This window comes from Colias philodice, chromosome 3, assembly GCF_061535455.1.
Source record: "Colias philodice isolate Cphi_HAF_F1 chromosome 3, ilColPhil1 Martin Lab GWU primary, whole genome shotgun sequence".
NCBI lineage: Eukaryota > Metazoa > Arthropoda > Insecta > Lepidoptera > Pieridae > Colias > Colias philodice.
The window spans coordinates 1,439,679-1,464,235 of NC_143088.1; the positions used below are offsets into that span (position 1 = coordinate 1,439,679).

General features: G+C 35.9%; 4 protein-coding genes across 4 annotated transcripts; 1 reads left to right on the forward strand and 3 right to left on the reverse strand.

Moving 5' to 3' along the window:
• Positions 1 to 2,485: 2,485 nt before the first annotated feature.
• LOC149489374 (uncharacterized) lies at positions 2,486 to 21,594 on the reverse strand. Its single transcript, XM_089712944.1, has 19 exons — positions 21,469 to 21,594; positions 16,596 to 16,702; positions 16,325 to 16,424; positions 15,929 to 16,054; positions 15,201 to 15,319; positions 14,708 to 14,927; positions 14,141 to 14,268; positions 13,676 to 13,822; positions 13,077 to 13,170; positions 11,217 to 11,403; positions 10,359 to 10,499; positions 9,857 to 9,992; positions 8,669 to 8,791; positions 8,080 to 8,255; positions 7,197 to 7,291; positions 6,686 to 6,799; positions 5,280 to 6,503; positions 4,926 to 5,021; positions 2,486 to 3,315 (listed from the first exon to the last, which is right to left on the reverse strand). The coding sequence occupies exons 2-19, from the start codon at positions 16,625 to 16,627 to the stop codon at positions 3,232 to 3,234; spliced, it is 3,342 nt and encodes a 1,113-aa protein (XP_089569070.1). The 5' UTR covers positions 16,628 to 16,702; positions 21,469 to 21,594; the 3' UTR covers positions 2,486 to 3,231.
• Positions 17,685 to 19,204, reverse strand: LOC149489375 (uncharacterized). Its single transcript, XM_089712802.1, has 3 exons — positions 19,190 to 19,204; positions 18,931 to 19,110; positions 17,685 to 18,806 (listed from the first exon to the last, which is right to left on the reverse strand). Exons 2-3 carry the CDS (start codon positions 18,973 to 18,975, stop codon positions 17,832 to 17,834), a joined length of 1,020 nt encoding a protein of 339 aa, XP_089568928.1. The 5' UTR covers positions 18,976 to 19,110; positions 19,190 to 19,204; the 3' UTR covers positions 17,685 to 17,831.
• LOC149489376 (THAP domain-containing protein 1-like) lies at positions 20,041 to 22,066 on the forward strand. Its single transcript, XM_089712912.1, has 3 exons — positions 20,041 to 20,170; positions 20,676 to 20,859; positions 21,199 to 22,066. Exons 1-3 carry the CDS (start codon positions 20,091 to 20,093, stop codon positions 21,499 to 21,501), a joined length of 567 nt encoding a protein of 188 aa, XP_089569038.1. The 5' UTR covers positions 20,041 to 20,090; the 3' UTR covers positions 21,502 to 22,066.
• Positions 22,067 to 22,205: 139 nt separating this feature from the next.
• LOC149489377 (uncharacterized) lies at positions 22,206 to 24,212 on the reverse strand. Its single transcript, XM_089712792.1, has 3 exons — positions 24,043 to 24,212; positions 23,832 to 23,933; positions 22,206 to 23,615 (listed from the first exon to the last, which is right to left on the reverse strand). Exons 2-3 carry the CDS (start codon positions 23,919 to 23,921, stop codon positions 22,641 to 22,643), a joined length of 1,065 nt encoding a protein of 354 aa, XP_089568918.1. The 5' UTR covers positions 23,922 to 23,933; positions 24,043 to 24,212; the 3' UTR covers positions 22,206 to 22,640.
• Between the last annotated feature and the right edge of the window lie 345 nt (positions 24,213 to 24,557).

Below are 24,557 nucleotides of genomic sequence, written 5' to 3' on the forward strand. Positions count from 1 at the left end.
CCAAAAATAATTAAAAAGCACAGAAAATTACACTCTGCTGTAGTAGGTAAGTATAAAAATCAAATTACACACATTTTACTTCAACACTTTCAACACTTTATTAACTGCTACAAACATTCGCTACGTCATTTTGGTAGATTTAAAAATACATATGTGCCAGTTTTTCATGTCAAAGTTTATTCGTGTCGGCGCAGATATAGCGGAGCGCAGCGCAGAGCATTTTTCAGTGTGATCGCATAAAGAAATTTGCATTCTGAATTCATCATCGTGTTCGACACATTATGGCCCTGCGCAGACGACAGACTATCCGTGACGCACTTTTTAGTCTGTGAAAATAGAACCTATGAAATTATATGCAGTAACGCACACGACGCGCAAAAAGTCCGGCACACAAAAAATCCGTGTAATTCGGGCAGACCGCACCGCGCCGCGGCGCGCCGCTCCGCACAAAAAGTGTGTGAAAAGAATTGAACGTTTGCTTCAACGCGCGCTAACGCAGACTAAGGCCCTGCGCAGACGGCACACTTTTTGTGCGATCGAGTCTGCGGCGCACAAAAAGTCTGCATGGCGCGCAAAAAGTCGGTCGCGGATTTTTCACAGACTCAACGCACACGACGCACATCTTCGATCATTTTGTCGGCAGAACTGTAGGGACGTAGACGCTATGGAAATCGTGCAGAGATCGCGAAGTATTATTTTGTACATGAAGTACAGTAAAAGAAAAAGAAATAGATAATTACGTCCACCCCTAGCAAATGCAGATTGCCGACTAAAGTGTGCGCCGTCTGCGTTAGCGCGCGTTGAAGCAAACGTTCAATTCTTTTCACACACTTTTTGTGCGGAGCGGCGCGCCGCGGCGCGGTGCGATCTGCCCGAATTACACGGATTTTTTGTGCGCCGGACTTTTTGCGCGTCGTGTGCGTTACTGCATATAATTTCATAGGTTCTATTTTCACAGACTAAAAAGTGCGTCACGGATAGTCTGTCGTCTGCGCAGGGCCTACGGCGCACACTTTAGTCGGCAATCTGCATTTGCTAGGGGTGGACGTAACGACGAAGATGTGCGTCGTGTGCGTTGAGTCTGTGAAAAATCCGCGACCGACTTTTTGCGCGCCATGCAGACTTTTTGTGCGCCGCAGACTCGATCGCACAAAAAGTGTGCCGTCTGCGCAGGGCCTTTATCAGATCGATCTGAAAAAATCAGAATGTCTAGAGAACTGTGAAACTGTATATGCATTACTACGCTTTCTGAACACTCACGAAGCAGTGTTGCAGCGTCTTGGATAAGAGTTCTAACAGATGAACGGCAAGTTGTGAACTGACGTCGACATGTGGCGACGGCTGAAGTAGCCTCTGCCGTTCGCAACTTGCCGTTCGTCTGTTAGAACGCTAAGATATTTAGGCCGATTTGCATCATGTTACTTTAGCAATAACAAACATGTTAAAGTAATGGTTAGGGAAAATATGAGTTGCGCCATTTGGCAATTTTATAGAAAAGTCATAAATTTAACTCTAATTATTACCGGTTAAAAGCTGTGTTAACGTTAAATAACTGCCAGGAGAGTCATTTAGTCATTTTAGTCCCGTATAAAATGATGGATTGGGACATGTCATTAATTACATTACTTGTAAAAGAATAAGAGAAATAAGAGTAGAGAAAAAAAGCAACAGAACATTTTGTCTTGACGAAATTTGCGTGCCACGAGAGCGTGTCGGTGGCGAGCCCAGCGGCTGGCGGCAACCGAAAGCGGGTGCGCGCGGAGTAGCGAGTCGCGCGCTACCATTCGCATGTGACGCTTCGATGCTTCTCGGGAATAAATTGTTGTTATTTGATTTTGAATATTATTTTAATTAGAACAATGTCGATAATAGTTTGAGAATGACTGCTGCGCTGCGCCTCGCCATTTCTGCGCCGGGCCTTATGGCTGGTTCACACTTTGATTAGTGTGAGTGCAGGTGATTAGTGCGAGTGCAGGTGTGTAGTGCGAGTAGTGTCCAATTCAACTGCGAGTGCAGGTGATTAGTGGGAGTGCAGGTCAATGGTGAAATTCGCGACGCTACACACTACGCTAAACACTAAACACTAAACACTCCTGTCCAGACGTGTTTAGGCAGGCACACTACGAGTGAGGGGGAAGGGAGGGCGCGCGGGACGTGGCTACTCGCAGTCCACTCGCAAAAAAATAGAACACGCTTCTATTCACTTTACTACACAGCCTACTAAACACTTGCACTAAACAGTCGCTGTCCACACGTAGTCACACTAATAACCTGCACTCGCACTAATCAAAGTGTGAACCAGCCATTAGATCGTTTTACGAGTTAGCATTCATTCATTGATTTATGGAGTGGATATTTAATCTTGATGATGTAACGGTAAAGTTCACATGGAGATTCGATCTGTATTATACTTATGATATGCTCACGACTCGTGTTGAAATGGGCTAATTTATAGAGCTTCAGGCATAAAAATAACACAAATATGTATAACAAAAATACTTTTATTACAAAATATGTTTTTACAATCTTGATTTCTGACTTTAATTCACTTAGAACGAAGGTAACAGATGCTGGATGAGAACTATCGAATAAAATAACGTCTTTTTATTTAAATTAACTAAAGTTGAGCAGCTATGCAAATTCATTTTATTCGATATTTCCCAATCCATATAAACCTTTACAATTCTCTACAATATGCACACAAAAATTTCTCACGCAAATCTAGCTATTACAACACTTTTAAACTGTATTTAAAAACCTCTGCAGAATTCAACATATTGTTCATAGACAAAGTATAAAAATGCTCAATTGTCTGTCACCTGTCAATAAAATTGTTAACAATTTGAACCGTAATTTTTCTTTCTTCCTTTAGTTTTGATTGACTTACTCTATAAACAAGTAAACTCACAATTTGAGTTAAAAGGTGGCCAAGCAACATGAATTGAAATTAACACCTTATTACTGGGCAGTTAAGTTCAAAGTCAATTGTATCACTCATTAGAAAACTCTGCCTTTTACACGCATAGGCAGTGTTTTACATCGGACAATTTTTTTAGTGTGTTTGTGAGTCTAGTAACTAGTTGTACATTTTACATCAATGATTTTGACTCATAAAACGTGATATTTTATATATCACAAACTTGAAAAGAACAAAATTCGGTGTAATACAATTTTTACAACAAGGCATAATTTTCAAAACATTGTATATCACAATAAAATTGTAAGTTTGTGTCAGTGAGGCGCGGGCGGATGTTTGCTTTGTTTCTGTTGTTCGAGCAGTCTTTCTAGCGGCGAGCCGGGACCCGACCATAGTGACTGGAAACAAGAAATTATATTTAAAATTGATACTTAAAGATAATTAACAAACATTATGAACAGTTGTTTTGATTACTTAAAAATTGAAGAGTTTTTTTACTATCACCGTTCATCAAAATACAAATAGACAACTAATTAGGGTCTCTCAGATAATTTAGACTACGCTTGATCTTATCAATGTTCTCTCAAAGTTCCTATTACTTAACCTCCTAAGGACCAATGGCCTCATATAAGTACATAAACACCATCACCATTACAACCCAAAGCACCAAAAAGTTTTAACTAAATTACCAACCACCGTCCTCATCCGATGACAAAATCGAAAATTCGAAATATCTTAAAAAATACCGCGCTTTTCTGCCTATGATCACTGTGTAACGCGATTGGCTGAATTAAACTATTAGGTTTGGTAGGTAAATGGGTTATCCAATCACAGAATTTTAAAATACTTTAGTTCAAGTTTTTAAAATGGCTGGTCAACGTAACAGAGGTAAGTTAAATCGTTAATTATCATATTAATCTCTCACTTGATTTTCATTTGGTATTGAAAAATAAATAGTAAAAACAGTACAGGAACGTATTTTAATTAAATTTAACGAAACAATTCATATTGTATTTTTTAAATTCACGGATAATTTTTATGTGATCATGTGAGAACATTGGTCGTTACTTACAACATTATTTTCATTTTTTTTGTAGTCAGTTGAAGACATTGGTAGTCAATGACTATAAAACATTTAATTAGTTAATAATTTATTTTGTTGTTTTACAGTAATTTTGAGTATAATTGTCCTGTTTTATGATTATAATTTATTTAAACTGTCAACAGGAATTACTATTGCAATCAAAATAAACAGTTATCTTCCTTATTTTTTCAGTTATTCGTGACGATAATATTTCCTAGCCGACTGACGGAGATTTTATTCCTAGTTATGAAGACTTAGGAGACCCACCATTTGTTTCCAAATCGATTTTTAGTTAGCTCATTGATATTTCAAGTTCCTAATATTGTACTTCCAATGTTTTTATTTCTTTTTTTAACATATGTTCAGATAGTTTAGATATTTTATTACCTAATATGTAGTAAACTTACACATTTAGAATTTAAGAAAAACTATTTTTAATTCTTTTGTATACTTTTTAGAGGTTATTGTATGATCTCATATGTTATAACATAAGTAAATAAAAAAATCTACAAGTAAAACCTAATTTTAATAAAAAAATTTTTGGATTCACTTAGGTCTGATGTGATCACATGGGAACAAAATAAATCGAGTTTTTTTTTTCAGAAATGTATTCTATAAGCTATATTTTACACAGATAAAAAATCCCACAAGTAAATTTTAACTCTAACAATAAAAAAAACAAAAAAATACCATTGGGTGGCAGGTCTGTTGTATTTTTATGTACTCAGGTGAGAACAATGGGTGGTAATGCAGAATAGGATTTTTTTAGCTTGGTCCTTAGGAGGTTAAAAAAAATGAAGCAAATTGATTATTACTTTTAAAACTGAAAAATAATATACAAAGGGATTCTATCATCGTTTCAATAAGCTATTTGAGCCAAAAAACATGTTTAAAACCATTAAAACATCACTGGTATACACATACCTGCGTGGGCAGGAGCGGTGCGGGCGCGGAGTCGGGCGCTCCGCTGAACAGCGAGTACGTGTTGCCGTCAGCTGGCGCTTCGCCCCCCGCCTGTACCTGTGCGCAATATATTACGCATTATTATTTTATTTTACGGTTACGAGTAAAAATACGCAATCAAGTTATAGTTCAATACAAAATATATAATATGGATATCTCATATAAATGTGCGCATCTTTACGCGTTATGAACACGTAAACGATTGTTCAATTAATGGACTAGATGTTTTTTATTTAAAAAGAAACACTTCATCGAATCAAGTGACATATTTTTTTTATTAAAATGAATTATTATCATTGGTTTCAAATTACTCACCCGCATACTATCCAAAGGCTTCATACCACCCATATCTTGATTGAACGTCTCATTGTAACCCAGCCCTCTCGGCATATCAAGAGGATTTGAAAAATTAAGTCCCATTTGCTCTTTAGCATTAGAAAATGGCTTATCCAACATTTGTACTGGCGGATAACTGAATTTTCCAAATTGAGGGTACATGGACGAATCATAACCAACTGGGTTGTAAGTTAGGCTATTTAGAGAATTAAAATTTGGTGGGTTAACTAAATTCTGTAGAGATAGTTGCGGTTGACCGATATTTGATTGAAGATAATTGGGAACTAAGTTTTCTGTCTTCGGAAGATTTTGTGGATTTTGACCCATATTGAGGTTCTGACCTAAACCTTGTAGGTTTTGACCCGGCATTTGGTTGAAGGGTACGTTTTGATAGGGATTGTTTGAAGGTAGTTGGGAATAGAAGTTAGGCACATTTTGCATGTTCAATGGTGGAGCAGAGAAATTGGAATTAAAGCTTGGTTGTTCTGGTTTCCACCAAGAAAGTGGTTGTTGATAATTCTGCTCTGGGTTCGGCCAATTCTGCCGCTGCGGGAATGTGTTCACTTTGAAGTTTTCGTCTCTAAACTTATTGTCATTTTGGTTCTCTTGCGCCGCTTGCCAATATCTGTATTGGTTCGCGAATCGTGGGGGCAGATCGTTCAAGAAATTCTTCTTATCCCCGGAAACTTGGTAGTTTTGGTTGGCAAATTTGTGTCCATCTTGGAACATATCATGTCGTGAGCTCTGTTTTTGTAACGCAGCAGTTCTGACGTCAATTTCCTTTGGATTAACCACTGGGAGCCTAATTCCTTGGTTACTGGGACTTTGGTAACTCGGGTTATAACTGATCCCCGCGTTTTGTATACCATAGTTCTTTTGGTAGTTCATTCTTTGCGCATCGTTATAGTTCTGCGGCATATTCCATGGGCTATCTTGTCTTTTCTGTTGGTTTTGATTGAGTTGTGATAGTTTGGGGTCTTTTTTATCTTCTTTTTCTGTTTTCTTGTCCGGTTCTGCGTTAACTAGGTGCGGGTAACCTGCGGATTTGTCCTTTAAGGAGAGAATGCCTCCAGTCTTTCTTCCAATGGGAATGTTGGCGAGAGACTTGATCGTTTTCGGTTGTATCACTTTTGGTTTATCATCTTTAGACTCATTGGCGTCGCCTGTTGAGTCCGGTGTCGGGGGCGGAGTTACGAATTTAACCTAAAATAGAAAGAAATATATTTTTAACTGTTCTTTCTTTATATTAACATAATTTGAATGATGTAAAAATGAGTCATATCGCATGATAAGAACCCAATTTATTAGCCCTAGAAAGTTCTTTAAAAATCTCGTATCGCAGAAATATTCCATAAAATAACGATCACCACTGTCTTTATCTATACCTGTTTATTAGTCTCCTCCTGTTTGCGCATGATGGCCGCCATTGCGATGTTGACGCGCGGCTTGCGGCACTCTTTTTTATCTTCAGCTTTGGCACTTTCACAGCTTTCTATTTCCTATTTGCGGAAAAATACACATGATGCGTTTTTCACCAGAAGAAAAATTTAATTCGCATAAATATAATAGAGGGGTGTTTTTCATATGTGTATATGAATTAAGAACTTTGATAGGACATGGATAGAAAGACATAGGCTACTTTTTGTTTTTATAATAATAATTTTTATTAAAAAAGCTAAATGCATAACACAAAGTTAAATTAGACGGGTAGAAAATAAAGAAAGTTTGATTGATATTATTTTTGAGGATAGGAAAAAGTGTAATTTTTAACTAACTATTATGAAGAAAATTAACATCTGGCGGGATTGAAATCCGATTTTGTCACCGAAAATGCTATAAAAGTTAAAATTACGAGAGATACTCTTCAATTTATATTCTATATAATAATTTTCATACCTCAGTAGGCGATGTATTGGTGGCTAGAGCTCGTTCCTCTCTCGCGCGCTCCAGTGAGCCCTGCGGCTTTAGGATGCCCACACGCTTCTCGCGAACTGCGGGAAAATACACAAATACATTTCATAGTTTTTTGAAGTGAAAACTTCTTTAGCGGCGTTGAGCACTTTTTCTGGTATGGGTATAAAATCTTAAACTCGCGTCAGGACACGTGACCTGATCGAAAAAGCGTAAGACGGATGGATAATAATCAAGTTTTCACTTCTGCCGGCACTCCCCCAGTGCAACCCGTCTTTTTTTTATACAAATTTGGATAAATGATTCAAAACTTTCTTCATTCAATCAGTATTAGCACAGAATACATAATAGTAGCTAAACGCTACAGAACGGACACTCTCCGCCTCCCGCCAAAATTAAACTTACCTCACCCCGCGCGATCGTGATTAAAATGGGCCATATTTTTCTGCAAGGACGATACGCAACGAAGATTGACAACAATAATCAAATTGACTTAAAGTAATTTTATTATTTTGGATTTGTGATTATCGTTTTTCGTAGAAAATGGTTAGATATTGTGCTGTTTACGGATGTATTTCATCAGAAAAACGCGAATTTTTTTTACGCTAGTCACAAATGTGCCAACCATAAAGCGTTAACACACACATTTGCAGTCTCTATAGTGTGACTGTCAAAACGATAATTTTGTATGGAGTGTCCGGGGTGTGGTATTAGTGCAAAGAATTTCAACGGATTTAATCACATCAAACCATGAAAAAACAAATTGTTATGTTATTTAAAGTTTTCCTGATAAACGGTGCACATCGACACATACCATTAATCAACAAACTACACAAAGAGCTCAACACTTTATAATAAAAAGTCTCACCCTTTTCCCTAAAATCAGCTTCCGATATGATCACGGGGGGCGGTGGGGCAGTGCTTGTCTCCTCACTCGGTTCCGGGTTCGAGTCCGTCTGCGCCATAGACAACGACTCCAGAGCTTGCGTCAGTTGCTCTCCGCCCACTTCGCTAGCTGTGAACACTATGGTGTCTTCGTCCTCTCTGTAGTCGATGGAAAAGTATTTTATTATTTTGCTTTTCGCTCAGTTTCAGCTTGCAAAATTAGGAAAAAACACACAGTTTGTGTAATTTTGTAATAAAACAACGAATAAGTAAAAATGTGATTGTTCCGTTATTTTAATTATTGATGAAATTCAACTGGCACGTTACTGATGAGGCGTAAGAGGGACACAATTGTTTGCTAGATGAAGGCGCAGGTTCAAATCCCGCCTAGTGTTCGAATTTTTTCTAACCTTTAAAAAATTATTGGATGATACATTACTATTATTTAATAAGCAAGAAAAAAATTCCAACGCAAAAAAATTAATACAATATTCATAAAATCACAAAAAATTACACAAAACATACAAAATACACCCCTTTAAACAATCAAAATCCCACAAATCACAACTCACGTGTATGCGATATGCTCGGCGAACAGTTCGGCGAGCCGCTTGCCGAGCGCGAGCAGGCGGCGCGCGCGCACGCGCTGCTCCAGCTCCGGCTCGCCAACCAGGCTCACGCTGCTTACATCCGCTCTGTATAATTAGTTTTGTATAAATAAATGAAATTAAAATAAATAGATAATTGTTTTATAAAAATCATAGCGGTCCGCCCCGGCTTCGCCCGTGGTACCCACATGTTTAAACTATCCTATCTCTCAAGTTGGATCGAACTGCACATGGTGTGCGAATTTTATTATAATCGATTAAGTGGTTTAGGAGTCCATTGAGGACAAACATTGTGACACGAGATTTATATATATATTATAAGATAAGATAAGATAGAGAAAATTAACATAAGTGGTGGGGAGAAAATTGATATTGTATTGGATTAAAATATGACTAAGTAAAAATAAAATAATACTTAGAGCGAGCGCGCACGAGCAACTTTGTCTCCGCAACTATTTTGTCTCTCCCATCAATTGTATGGGGAGTTGAGTCGCTACGTGCGCGCACTTTCATACTAGCCCATAGGTGGGAGAGACAAAATAGTTGCGGATCAAAGTTGCTCGTGTGCGCACTGTCTGAGTTAGCAATTGACTTGGCTCTAAATAATCTCTGATTGATTTAAGGAAAAAAATAAATACGAAGTTATCGACTGACTGCTTTTAAAGAGATCTAATAGCTTTGGACTAGTAAATGCGTCATAGGATTGTAAGTTGCTCCGATCATAAGCATGTAGCATGATTTTATATAGCCTACAGTATTTCACAATACTACTGAACCGAACACAACTTTTTTTTATTAGATCAAACAGCTCTTAAAATTAGCACGGTCATAAAAAAATATACATACACACGACTTATTCCTGAATTTACGATTACAAAAATTTGCAATACTCTATGCTTACAAGTTACAAATAAACTCTTCAAATATACTACTAGCTGCGCTCCGAGGTTTCACCCGCGTGGCTCGACTCCTGTTGGTCTTAGCGTGATGATATATGTATAGCCTATAGCTTTCCTCGATAAATGGGCTATCAAACACCGAAAAAATTTTTCAAATCGAACAAGTAGTTCCTGAGATTAGCGCGTTCAAACAAACAAACTCTTCAGCTTTATAATATTAGTATATAGATTAATAGTACAGTTCCATCCTCACCCGGTATCCTCATCGGGCTGAACATCGGGCAGGTCGCGCCAGGCGGCATGACTGGCGAACTTCAGCCCCTTGAGCGCGCCCTCCAACGGCACGAAACCGTTCAGCTCCTCGTCCTCCGGGAGGGGGACGAGGTCGACTGGAACAACATACATTAATTATTTAAAAAATAATCGATTGGAATTAAAATAAGCTTAGGAATTCAAACAAAACACTTTGACTAATCTAAAATGAAAGGTAAAAAAATGTTTGGGTATTTAGTTAAGTTATATAAAAGTTCTGCGTCAATTGAGCTTAAATTTTGACACCTAAGGCTTCGTGCCATTAAAATTTGTTGCGTTTTATTAAAAAGCATATAACTTCAATGATTATTGCTTCGACTAAAATTTTGTCAAACACATTTGATAACAGTTTAAGTTCATTCTTGAATGAAATCGTTTATCGTGTATATTAATGGTAAAATATTATTTTTCCATATTTTCCCCCCTATTAACCCAATACTTACACTTATCATCCCTCAACGAGGCGGTTTCAGCCAACTTGTTGAACACATGCGCAAGCGCAGCCCAGATCTGCGGTCGAGATTTCCAAGCAGATGTCTTCACCACTTTAGGGTTGCATACTATCCATTGGAGGAATATTTTCACTGTGAACATACATTAGTCGTTTTAACAGAAAAACCGATAATATTTTTAGAGTAATATCGTATTTAGTGGACTTGCGTGTAAGTAAATTTTTTTATTGACTGTACTATGATCTCAATGTTAAAAAAATCTTTATAAATCTTTTCTGTCCGACGAAAGATTTTTGCGGGCAGTTTAGCAGTAAAATCGAGTAAAAGCGGGCAAGTACAGTCACATTTAACCATAACTATTTACTATACTAATCTATTCGTCTTTTCTACTCGACTGTACTCTAATAATTTATACTTATAATATTATAAATCTAAAGAGTCTGTTTGTTTATTTAACTAGTGGTCCGATTTGAAATATTCTTTCGGTGTTAGATAGCCCATTTATCGAGGAAGGCTATATGTATATCATTACGCTAAGACCAACAGGCGCGGAGTCACGCGGGTGAAACCGCAAACCGCAGCTTGTATAAAATAAAAGGTACATACACGTCGGTAAAGCTTTAGCAGGCGGTCGTTCAGCGGTATACGCGGGCAGCAGTAACGCAAGTACAGTTGCGTACAACCGTGATAATGCTTTACTATCTTTTCTAATCTATCAGTCTTTTCTACTCGAGTGTACCCTAATTACAAAATAAAAGGTAAATTCGTATTTACCTTTTATGTTGTGGGTATTGGGTAATCAGTCTTTTCTACTCGACTGTACCTTAATATTAATTAAAAGGTACATACACGTCGGTAAGGCTTTAGCAGGCGGTCGTTCAGCGGTATACGCAGGTAGTAGTAACGCAAGTACAGTCGCGGCCGCAAGTGATCCAGCCAACTGTGCAGCTGTGGCTTCTCCTTCGCTGAGAGCGTTTGTTTCGAGCGACAAGTCCTCTGTTGTCGAGTGTACTATCCATATTATAACGCAGGCCATCTGTAAAATTTTAAGTTGCTACATTTTTTTCCTGATCAATTATCATTGATTGAAACTTCTTTTAGACCGGGAGATACTGACACAAAATTTCGAGTCATTTGTAACAGGATGGCGGTTCTACAGGGGTTTAAGTACGCAATGACAAAAAGAAAAACGATGGTGTGAACGCTGGTACCGGCGGCTTAGTCGCGTGGGCGTTAGTCGAACTCGTCGGAAAAATAGCGAAGTCAAACGATTTGTAACACAAAAATTTTAGAATTTACCGATAGCCCATAAAAAAGAAGTAGGCGGTAGTGTCATGCCATACTTTCCCGGTGTGACTTACAGCCCGCCATACCGACGCGAATGTGTTGATTTAAAAAAAAACAATTCAACCATTTGTACCAGGCTAACTTTTGCATAGGTAACCATCGTCGTGCAGCCATTTACGAAAATCGCCATGCGATACTTTTCGGACGATTCCAAATTTTTTTCGCCGAACCATTTGTAACACCCTAATTTTTTTTTCAACAACTCCTGAATGATTATAAATAGAAGTGTGATAATGCCATACCTGTGGGAGGTGGCGAATGTGTATAAGATTTTTTTTTATTGTATGATTTTATTCGAATTTGAACGATTTGTAACAGTATGGCATTAATCTTTCCTATAAGTTTGAGGTTCAACAAATATAAATACAAAATTTCAAAGATCTAGGTGGTAGAAATCTTCACTTGTATAAATTAATAATAAATTTATTTATGAAGTATGGCAGCACTTTTTCCCCCTACTAGAAGTATGGCAAATATAATAATGGTCACATTTTATCAAATACTCTCCAAAAATCCAAATGCAATACTGGTACAAAAAGTTTGGCGAAAAAAAAATTTTATGCAGATTTTCGGCGGTATGGCGACCATTTGGAATCGTCCGAAAAGTATGGTATGGTGATTTTCGTAAATGGCTACACGACGATGGTTACCTGTGCAAAAGTTAGCCTGGTACAAATGGTTGAATTGTTTTTTTTTAAATCAACACATTTGCGTCGGTATGGCGGGCTGTAAGTCACACCGGAAAAGTATGGCATGACACTACCGCCTACTTCTTTTTTATGGGCTATCGGTAAATTCTAAAATTTTTGTGTTACAAATCGTTTGACTTTCGCTATTTTTACGACGAGTTCGACTAACGCCCACGCGACTAAGCCACCGGTATCAGTGTTCACACCATCGTTTTTCTTTTTGTCATTGCGTAATAAGACCCCTGTAGAACCGCCATCCTGTTACAAATGACTCGAAATTTTGTGTCAGTATCTCCCGGTCTATTTAGGCGCGTTGAGAGTAGAATTTCAAGGTCGCATCATGGCAATACCGTCACGTCATGGCGAAAGGCGACGATTTTGATATCTTTGGATCTTGCTAAATAGAAGTTTCACTTCTGACACGTGTGCTCGGCACACACGCTCTTTTTTTAACAATAAACTAAACCTTCAAATTTTCATATCCAAATGGACTGAAATGTTAAATGGAACCAGACGGGAACCATCCACTTTCAAATAAAAAAAAGAATCATCAAAATCGGTTCACTTACTTGAAAGGTAAAAAAATAACAGTCAAAACGAGAACCTCCACCTTTTTTAGGAGTCGGTTGAAAAGTATTGAATATTTCACAAAATGTATTTTTGCATATCTTACCTTAATAAGTGTAAGGGAATCAAAACTGTCTGTAGCTATCAATGGCGATAGGGAAGAGTTCAATGTATTGACTAGTTCTGAGGCACTTTCCAGTCTGAAAGTTAAAATAAGTTAAATTTTTCATTAAAAACAAATATAATTTTTGTTTAAGATGTAGTTTTAAAGCATTCAAATGCAAATGTAAATAAGAAAAAAAATAAAGATAAGAAAAAATTCGGTGGGATTCGAACCCGCATCTTTTTGCCAAACTGGAACAACGCCTAGCCTTTCGGCCCCTCGTGATCGTACCTGGGCAATCATTTTTTTTCTACTATTTCGGTTTTATGTGGTCCACAGTTCGGTTGTATGTCCACAGGACGGGTCTATACTTTTTTTTTATTATTACTAATACCGCCCACGCACGAGTGCGAGTCGAGCCGCGACTTGCTGGCTATCACTACAACTAGCCCAACATCGCAACACTCACTGATCCACCGTGTGCAAGTAGTGCAAGGCGCGCAGCAGCTCGCCCACGTACGAGTGCGAGTCGAGCCGCGACTTGCTGACTGTCGGCGACTTGCTGGCTATCACTACAACTAGCCCAACATCGCAACACTCACTGATCCACCGTGTGCAAGTAGTGCAAGGCGCGCAGCAGCTCGCCCACGTACGAGTGCGAGTCGAGCCGCGACTTGCTGACCGTCGGCGACTTGCTCTCCGACACGCCGGTCAGCACGGGCAGCGGGCTGGCGTCCTTGCCGTCGCGGCTGCAAATGAGATAATTTTGATTAGATAGTTCCGACATCTCTTTCATGCTAATTTTTTCTCTTTTTAATCATTTAATTTTTGTTTTTGTACTTTCCCCCATGGAAAGTAAGCAAAAATTAAATATGTAATTAAAAATAATACATTTTCAATATTTCTCTCTGTTTCTACACCGTCAACATATCTTCTCCCTTTATCAGCAGCCCTTTCCCTCCCAAGTCCCACAAATTAATTATCCACCTACAGCAGCGAGTGCACGTCCTAGTGCACCGCTACACTAGCGCCAGTGTACACTGACGCCAGTGACTGTCCCCACTCACCAGGCGGCTGCGAGCGTGCGCGCGAGGTTGGCGGGCGCGGGCGGGAACGGGGCGCGCACCAGCAGCGAGCGCACGTGCCAGTACACGGCCGCGAGACGACGCCCACGGCGCCACGCTACTAGCGCCAGCTGATAACAGAAACATTTGCATACTTATTTTAAAATAAGCACGAAACAAAACACAAAATTATACCTTAAAAAGAAAAAAAAAGTGCGTGCACACAAAATACACAACTCAGAAGTGAAACTTCTCTTTCTTACTCTCTCTCAATCGAACTCAAATAGCTCTATCCCTCTTCATCAAAAAAAAAAACGCTGCGTTTTTTTTCGAAGACGTGACGGTGTCGTTTCGTGACGGTGATAAAATATGTTTCACTTCAAAAACATAATATAACAAGACAGTGTAACACAAAATAGAAAACTGCACCTGGTTATACGGTTGTCCAGAGTGCGCAGACACGGCAAGCGCGTGCCTATAGAACGTATGGGCCACCCGCAGCTGCTGTCTGTACCGCGCGAGGTCCCCGAGGTGCACGAGGCATTGTGACACAATAACATAACACTCTACCTGGTTATATGGTTGTCCAGAGTGTGCAGACACGGCTAGCGCGTGCCTATAGAAGGTATGGGCCACTCGCAGCTGCTGCCTGTACCGCGCTAGGTCCCCAAGGTGCACAAGACAGTGTTGGCAAGCGTAGCGTGCGGCGGCTACACCGGCGGTGTTGTTCAGTGTGATCCCAGCGGTGGGCTCCCAGCCTTCCACTGCGCCCACGAGGGACGCGCGACGGCTGGGGATATTATTGACAAATTAGCTTATTTTTAATTTATTTATTTATTTTTAGATGACCAACGCTGATACTGACTTTAACCCAACATTGTAAGCACAACATATTACATTTTAACACAACATATTACGAAATCAACATCATTTTCTATTAATAAAATATCAGAAAAATCACACCATAAAGTCATAAAACCCAAGAAATTTTATTGATATAAAATATAAACAGTTTAAAAAAATTTCACAAACTTTAAATAATATATTGTTTAATAGTACTGACCGAAATGGTAAGTCAAGTTTGTATGTGGTGCAAATTTGGTGGAGCAGGCACAGGTAGAAGCCGGCAGCAGCTTGGAGCACCCAAGACAGCATCGCTTGGGCCTCGCTACGTTGGGCATTCTGAAATTCATTATTAAAAGAAAATATTGAATAAAATAAATAAACGCAATAAAGAATTACTTAGTTTTCCTTTTTTATTTATGCTTAGAACAGATGCTTAGAAGATTCAGTTAATTGGTGTTCTACTGTACAGACTTTTTGTAATATGTACTAAGGTTCACTTCATTCATTCATTCATTCATTCATTAAGGTTCACTTGAAATTTATTATTCTATTAATCCTCATAAAATTTAGCACTATGGTTTCTTTCTTCTTGTGGAATTTTTGAAAGTTAGATAAGGGTTTCTGTTATACTAAATACTATGTCCACAAAAATGTGGGCACAAAACTAATATCTAAGTTTTAAGATGTAATAATATCTGTATTTCAAAATCCAGAATTAACTTGTTAACAGAATTATTTATTTATATTTATGATTTTCCAACAAAGGATACAGTCTATATTATTTTACATAGCTTACAATAATTGAATACAATATAGTCTACTGCACCTTCAATAACAGGAAAATACAACATTACATTCAGTTAAATTCAATATGTCAATTTGCTGAAAAATAATATATAATTTTAATTATTTTAATAATATTAAATTATTTTTATATTATACTACCTTCCTATCTTTAGATATAGCTTGCAGTGCCTCAATTTGCTGCTTAAATCCAACATTCCAAAGATCTTGCTCCACTTTCTTTTCCAAAGCATAATCTAGGTCTAAGGTTAACACTTTTTGATATGCCTGAAAATGAAAGTATAAAATGATTTGTTTTTTAATGGTCTAAATAAGAGAAAAACAGAACTTGCCTTATTACAAGCCAATGTTTTACAATATACCAGAACTACAATAATTCATATAACATAAAATTCCTCTAGAATAAGACACAGTATGCACAAAAGATTAACATAATTTGTAATTATAATTGATATTTTTAAAAATAAACTTGAAAGTTATTTCCAACTAGAATTTATTTTCAAATTGTGAATACAGAAATAGGTTTATGATAAATACCTTCTGCAATTGTTGCTGAGTAGCCCATAGGCTTCGATCTTGTAACATAGAAGTGCCATTATTACATTTTATAACTTTTTGTTTCAAATCATCTGCTTCCCTGAAAAATAAGTGATTCATTTTAATGCTTACATTTTAAAATGTATTTGTTTAATAAGGATAAACATTTCACTGACCGACAGTTACAAGACAAGAGAATATTACATATTGTATGATAACACATTTAAATGGAAAATAATTAGGTATATGATATCAAAACATCTCGACTAACCTTAGAACTTGAGCGGCAGCATTTAAGACCATTTTGAGCGGAGGCGAAGCGCCTCAGTATTTGTCATAGCATTTGGAATTAAATCCTAAGTTATGATCTACGCTAGCCTAAAGGAGAAAACAAAATTTCTAAAAACAATAATCCATGTACAATCAAATAAAATTCTACATTGTATTGTCACAAATTTTGTCATTTGTCAAAAACAATGGAATGATTTGTGACATTTAACTGATGATTTTGACAGTGCTTATTTTTTTTTTTAATTCAAAATTCTTAAAAAGATTAATGAAAAAGTTATCAATATTATAATTATTATATTTAATATTTCATATAATTACATATTATTATTGTTATATTTTATTTCTCTAAAAGTTCTATTTAAAACGATATTAATTTAACTATCTTCATCTATACTATGTAATAATAAAAAATCGAAGTTTGTTTGTTTGAGCGCGCTTAACTTATACCTGTGGCTAATACCGTTTCGTATTTTCACCGTTGCCGTTGGGAATGACAGCAGAAAATACCTAGTAAGTACATGGTATCACTGAGATACATATTTAAAATATTACCTACCCTCATTTTTTATTATAAAAACTAGCGGCCCGCCCCGGCTTCGCCCGTCGTACATGTTTATGTTTTCTTTTTATAAGAACCATCCTCGTACCTCAAGGAATATTATAAAAAAGAACGCGATTATAAATAGCCTATAGCCTTCCTCGATGAATGGGCTATCTAACACCGAAATAATTTTTCAAATCGGACCTGTAGTTCCTGAGATTAGCGCGTTCAAACAAACAAACTCTTGAGCTTTATAATATTAGTATAGATTAAAATGATTTCATCAGGATCATAGGTATTGCAAAAAATGTCATAATATTTTAGAAATCCTGCGATTTTGAGATATTAATCATCCAAATGAATCAAAAGTAATTGATTAATTTAATGATTGCAAGTATTTAATTTTTTAGAAGATAAAAATTTAAAATTTAAAATATACTCTGCTACTAAGCTCTGTTGTTATGTTATTAATTATTATTATTAATTCTTCAAAAATACATGGGTGGATGGGTAAATAAAACAAAAATATATTTTAAACAAAACTTTATAGTTTAGGAATAACATCTAATAACTTTGTGCTTATATTCTAAAATCTAAACAAAAACAAATCACAGAAATACAATATAAAGAAAAATATGATTATTATCATCTATTTTTCAATTCCTTCTAAACATCTTACGACACCAGGAATTTGCACAATTCACGCACTAATGCTGCATTATTTAGCTCTTCAAAAATACAATTATCCAGTGTTTCCATATTTTTCTTAATAAACAAAAGAGAAGCTGTCTTCAAAGCCTGTGAATTGTAGGAATCGGCAACAGCTAACATTTCTAACGCATTGTCTATGGACAGTTGTTGAATTAAAGCATGTTCAGACAGCTCCCTCAAGCCTTCCAGATTGAAACGATCAGCCAGAATTAACATGTTGAAGAAATTAATTTCATCAAGGTCTTTTAAGGTTCCTGTATAAATAAAAGTTAGGAGATGATGTAGGTCCTCTCTTCCAACCTCAATCAACTTAACACATCCATTTTTGGACTCTGCAGTGTCTTCTTTCAACATAGCTCGGAATACTTCACTGTGGGCTGTTAACAGAATCTTGTGAACATGGAACTTTCCACCATCTTCAGACTCTACTGTGAAATCAGCCCCAATTGGATCTTCTAGCAACGTCCCAAAGTCAAGCAAATTTTTAGGGCTCTCCACAATTACATTACTTTCATCTTCCATAAATGATATTGTTATATACAACTGCTTGCCTTTCAACAGATCTAACTCAAACTTTTCAAACGTGAAGGTTGTTAAATATTTATGAGATTGCGCCTGCACATTCTCAAACTGAATTTTGGTCAAATTTGATGATAAAAATGCAATGTTTTTCTCTTTATCAAATGTTAAACTGTTTGAGTTACTTATTCGTACATTAATTGTGCTCTCTTGCTTGTTTGTTATGAAGATGTGAACAAGAAACATTTCTGCAACCTGCTCAGTTTTAAAAAAGAACCAATAGTCGGGAATGTCTTCAATATATGTCCCACCAATGTCATAGAAATTAGGTCGATGACATTTTTCATATAGAGCCTCTAGACATAAGTACCTTGCTTCAGATGTTTGACATGGTTGGTGACCAAGAATGACAAAGTTATCCTGCAAAGAAAAATATTACACAATAAATTACCTTTTCTTTTTGAATTTCTACGCGAAATAATACAATTTCATTATCTATAAATATGATAAAGGTATCAATAACTAAACTATAAATGATATTTACCATCACAAAATCCAATTTGTTTTTTTCCATGGCTAATGTCTCCATCAGTTGATTAGGTGTTCAGAGTTTATAAAAATTTTAGAACTGAATATACAATAATATTGCAACTTCTAAAGAAGTTTTAAAGTCCTATGACTCACTACAGGACCGGTGATTGCGTTATCGACAAATTTTTAAACACTGGAAAAGCCAACAGGAAAATATTGTTATTTCGAGATTATTGAATTTAACTTTTATATTACACGATATGAAAAATAACTAGTTTGTTATAATAAACCAAAGGTTTTCTTATTTTTATTAATATTTATAGAAACATAGATCAAAATAATAAAATGTGAAATGTCTGATGTCAATAATTATGACACGTTGACGACTGACGTAAAATGTAAATAATCAATAGACCAATAGTCAGACCCCGTTTTCCAATTACAGCACTAGAGCGCATTATGCGGCATAATGCTTAACGTTGAATGTTCCAACTACAGCAACGCTTCGCACAAACGAGCAATAGAAAAAGTAATGCGCGTGAATTGATGCGTGCAATCGATTTATCGTTAGTAATTATTAATTGTTGGAAAAAAATTTAAAGCTTTCGTTTCATTGTAGTTTTTTCGAAATAATCAAAGTTAATTCAAATTGTGTTAAAAAAATAAATATAAGTATGGATGAAGGTACAAACATTGAAAAAAATGTTAATGAAAAAATCAAAATCCAAATTACTTAAAATAACCGTAAATATTTTTCAACAAATTATTATGTATACCACTTTATTTACACATTATTGAGGTTATTGCTAACTCTATGAATATTTTTTTTTTCAACACTGAACTTAGCGCAACCTGCTGGTGCGTTTCACGTTCCAATTAAGCATCAGCATAATTCGGCATTGTGCGGCACTGACTACTGAGTCGCATTATGCTCTGTAATTGGAAAACGGGGTCAGATTCGAGGTGGATTCGAGCTCAGATTGGCTGTGAGATTGGCCCTGAGGATTGGCCTCTATAGTTGACACTTGACACAGGACACTTGACACTTGACACCTCAGAGCATTATTCTCTGAGGGTTTATTCCGTAGGTTTATTCCTCTGATCTTGACACTTGATCAAATCTGATCAACTCTCAGTGAACTTGGGAACTGTTGGGAACCACGGCTGCTAAAAATGCCAAGTTGTAGCGTGTTTTCTTGTAAAAAGGTGTCGAAAACATCAAGTTTACAAAAGGATAACGTTACCTTTCATCTGTAAGTATTACTACATCAAAAGATTGAGTAATAATACAACTAATTTCCATAAATTATATTACAAAGTATATTGTTGATGCTAAAGTGCTGCCACATAAGGCCACAGAGCAAGTAATACGTCAGTCGCGCTTGTCATATGTATCACAGATATGTATGGGAAATGGAAATACTCGTGAGTACCATGAGTACTGCGTATGGTCGGTCTAGCTATGATCGGTTTTATGAATTTCCATACATATGTCGTACGCACTGATGGTCGGTGAAGCTCTGCAACCGGCCTAATGGTACTATATCTACTTGAGAGTAATTTTTAAAGTACTTAACTGTTTAAATATATAATTATAACGTCTATGTACTTATTTCACATAATTTTCATCATATAGTAACAAAATTATCCCAACAAAAATCATAAATAACTAAAAATAAAATATTATCCAGCAGTCTTATGGCTGGAATGATGATGAACGTTATCAGTTTGTTAACAATCTTATAATTTGTTTTTCAGATTTCCTAAATATGCAATGTTTCAGCATGTTTGGATCCAAGCTTGTGGGAATCGCACATATTGGACTCCGAAACCGACTAGCACAATTTGCTCAGAGCATTTTGATACCACCTGTTTTATAAAACTATCTAATAATAGGAGGAGATTGAAACAGGATGCTGTACCAACTTTGAAATTACCAAAGGTGAATATTATAAACAATTTTAACTTTAAGCAATAACAAATATAATATTTAGTCTTAGGCGCCTAATCCCAACTTTTGAAGTAACTAATATTATACTAAGTAGTGATGTGAACCTTACACTGTTGTCTCAGTTAGTTCAGAAATTGGGAATAATAACTACTGAGCAGGTAGACTTGGGTTTGAATCCCAGCAACTCCTGCAAGGGCATATATTTGTGTAACAAACGTAAATGTTACTGGGTTTATGTATTTACTAGTCTAGTACCCATAGCTTTGTAAGCATTGTCTAGTTTGAAATTTGTGAAAAATGTATTGTTAATATTGTTTTATTTTTTTTCAGGAACCTGAAACATTTGCACCTAAGATAATAAAGGTTGAATCATTGGGAAATTCTTCACCTTCTCAAACTCAAGTGTTCATAAATACCCAAGATCAGACCCATATGGTTCCGCCAGAAAATTGTTATCCACAGTTGACTGATTCACCAATAAATGCAAAGTTAAAGAATACTATACGGATGAAAAATATAAAAATAAAAAGACTTCAGGCACAGATAAGATACTTAAAACAAAAATATGCTGAGATGAAAGAATTGGTTAATGAAACTCACAGTGAAAATCACAGGCTGAACGTTGAACGCTGAAGTTAGCACGACTTGTGATGGAAGCTTTTCACTTAGTTTGTGAAACTGGTAACAAAATCAAAGCATTACCTTTGTGGCGGCACTTAAGCAAATCTTGACATGGCTGAATAGTTTGACTGCTGTTGTGTAATGAAAACAATTATGAAGCAACAGTGTTATTTCTTTTTAATTTCCTGTCATATGCGGAAACCTGATTTTAAAGCATTTGCTGAAATCAATTAATTATTTATTTGATATTGTTGATTCTAAAACTTGAGACAAAGAACTTAAACAAGCCATGAATTAAAAAAATAACTAGGCTGTCTTTGCAAAATAAGATGAAGCAAAAGCAGTTTTGTTTCTGTTGAATTTGGAGAAAGACATTGAAAATCATGAAATTGTTGATAACATAATCAAAGAAAATCGATTTATTGAAAAAGCTTCAATACACAGGATTTCTGGGATTTCTTGTATGTATCGAAAGTACAAAACGCCTACCTATTTGAAAACTTTCAAATTTTCAAGACAAGAATCAATAGTGATTCAGTGTTATAAAATGTAAATTTATGTAAATAAACTATGTAAATGAACGACGAAGTTGTTTTATTGTTCACTGTTTCTTGTTATATCCTAAAAGACACATAGGTACTGCAAATATTATGTCCCTGAACAGTAATTCAGATGTTCATAAATAAACTATTATGTAATTTAAATTAAACAAATACTGAATTAAATATAATTAACATTTATTTTACACTTAATATATTATGACATTTTATATATATCTTTGATAAAATTTGATCTTTGACAAACATTTAGATGATATTATATATTAAACATTCAAATAGGTACAGAAGCAAGTAAATCCAGCAAATAGATTTCTTCAATTGAATCCAAAATAGTTTTCATGAATGTTTTACAATAAATATAATGTCTTTTAAGCCATTGAGCCCCGAACGGCCAGATCCGGCCGCGACACGGCCGGATTTATCTATCCGGAATCACAGACACAATAGATTTTCTATTGTGTCTGTGATTCCGGGGCCTGATGGATTATATAACAATAAATTTTATCTGCACATTAATTTCTATTCACTAATCATAATATTATGCTTAAATACTATCTTCAAATTGGCACAAAAAAAACAGGACATCATAACTTATGTATAATTTTCAAAGTAAATATGTTCAAAGAGTTTTTTAGTTAAAGTTATGTCATTCAGATTCTTCCATGCTTCAGTCTCTAGGACCTGAGGATTTTCCTTGACAAATTTGAACACTTGTTTTTCAACGTCTTTCAAGTTGTACTTTTGAGACAATTTGGCTATATCCAAAGCATTTTGCACAGCAATCTGGTCCTTAATTGCTTGCTCAACCAGTGTAAATAGTTTTTTCAATTCAAATTTCTGAACCAACTCGAGTAACATCACCTTGTCTTGTTTATTTATTTCTTTTATATTTCCAGTGTACAAGTATTCCATGAGAAGATCCATTTCTTGATCGGTTATATCGAAAAACAGATTGTTCACGTTTGATTTTTTAATCATATCTTTTAGTACAGGGCTATGTGTGCATAGTACTATTTTGTGAGCTTCATATTTCTTATGGCTTGCAGTTTCTAAGATAAAATCTGTATTTCCTTTCTTAAGTATACTTCCAATGTTATGTGTTGTCTGTATCCTTTCCACTATTTCATTATTTAGTTGAAAACTAGAACAGATCTTGATTCTTATGGGTACAATTAGTGTTTTTATTGAAGTTTTCTTGAATGTAAATGTTTTGATATATTGACATTGGTCACGTTTAGATGATTTGAATGTTTTCCAGGTGAGATCTTCAGTCAGAAACATGTAATTTTCACATTTCATTTCAGTTTTTAGCGTATTGGATTTACTAATACCCAGAGTGACAAATCCAATGTTTCTCTGGCAAATGAACAAATTTAACAAATAGTTGTCCCCTGGGCAGGCTGATGTTGTCATGTAGAACCATAAGTCTGGTTTACCATCTGTATAGCTCCCCCCAATATCATATTCATCTGGATTATCAAATTTATAACTCAATTCAAATATGCACAATTTTTCCGCATATTTTGAAGAACATTCATTGACACAGGATACTGCAGTACATTGAAACTGCAAAAAATAATTGCATATTATTAAAAAATCACAGTAATTTCAAATGAAATGAATCAATATGGAGTAAACTTATCATTAAAAATTCATTTCACAATTACTAAATCATAAATGTACATAAAAATACCACTTAAAGTAAAAAATATTGATACAAAATAAAAAGGAATTACTGTAAATAACAGTACAATATGTATTTGATTTGTAACAAGTATCTACCTCTATGGGTTTCTTTTGTTCCAATGCCAAGTCTACCATTCTTCTTTCCTGTATATCTGGATTAGAGTCCATTTCAATATCACCTTCCATTTTCCTCAGTCCCTAAAAAACCCGGTAATCAATGAGTAACTTGCACCATTATTATATTATGACATCATAAATCATAACAAACAATATGTTGCTCAAGCTTATTCGATTAATTTATACATACCTGATAAATATAGTTGGTACTTAAAACTTTAATATTATTGGGTAGACCGTCCCGGTTAGCACTTTTATTGGAAATGATAAGATTTAATCGTTAATTCCCAATTCACAGAAAAATCAATCTTCAACAATCGCCTATTGACAACAGCAGACGCTGACAAGCGTGTTTAGTTGACACTTGACAGTTGACACCAAAGAAAAATATGACACTTGACATTTGACAATAATTATTGAGGCATAATTATTCCCCGTTTTCCAATTACAGCACTAGAGCGCATTATGCGACATAATGCTAAACGTTGAATGTTTCAACTACAGCAACGCTTCGCACAATCGAGCACTCTTAGAGCGTATACGCACTATGCGGGTAGCCGCATTGCGGGTAGCCGTCCGGCTGACCGCAATCACAATTATGTATGTAATATTCATTTCTATGCGCACTGCGATGCGGCTACCGCAGACCGCACAGTGCGCATAGAAATGAATATTACGTACATAATTGTGATTGCGGTCAGCCGG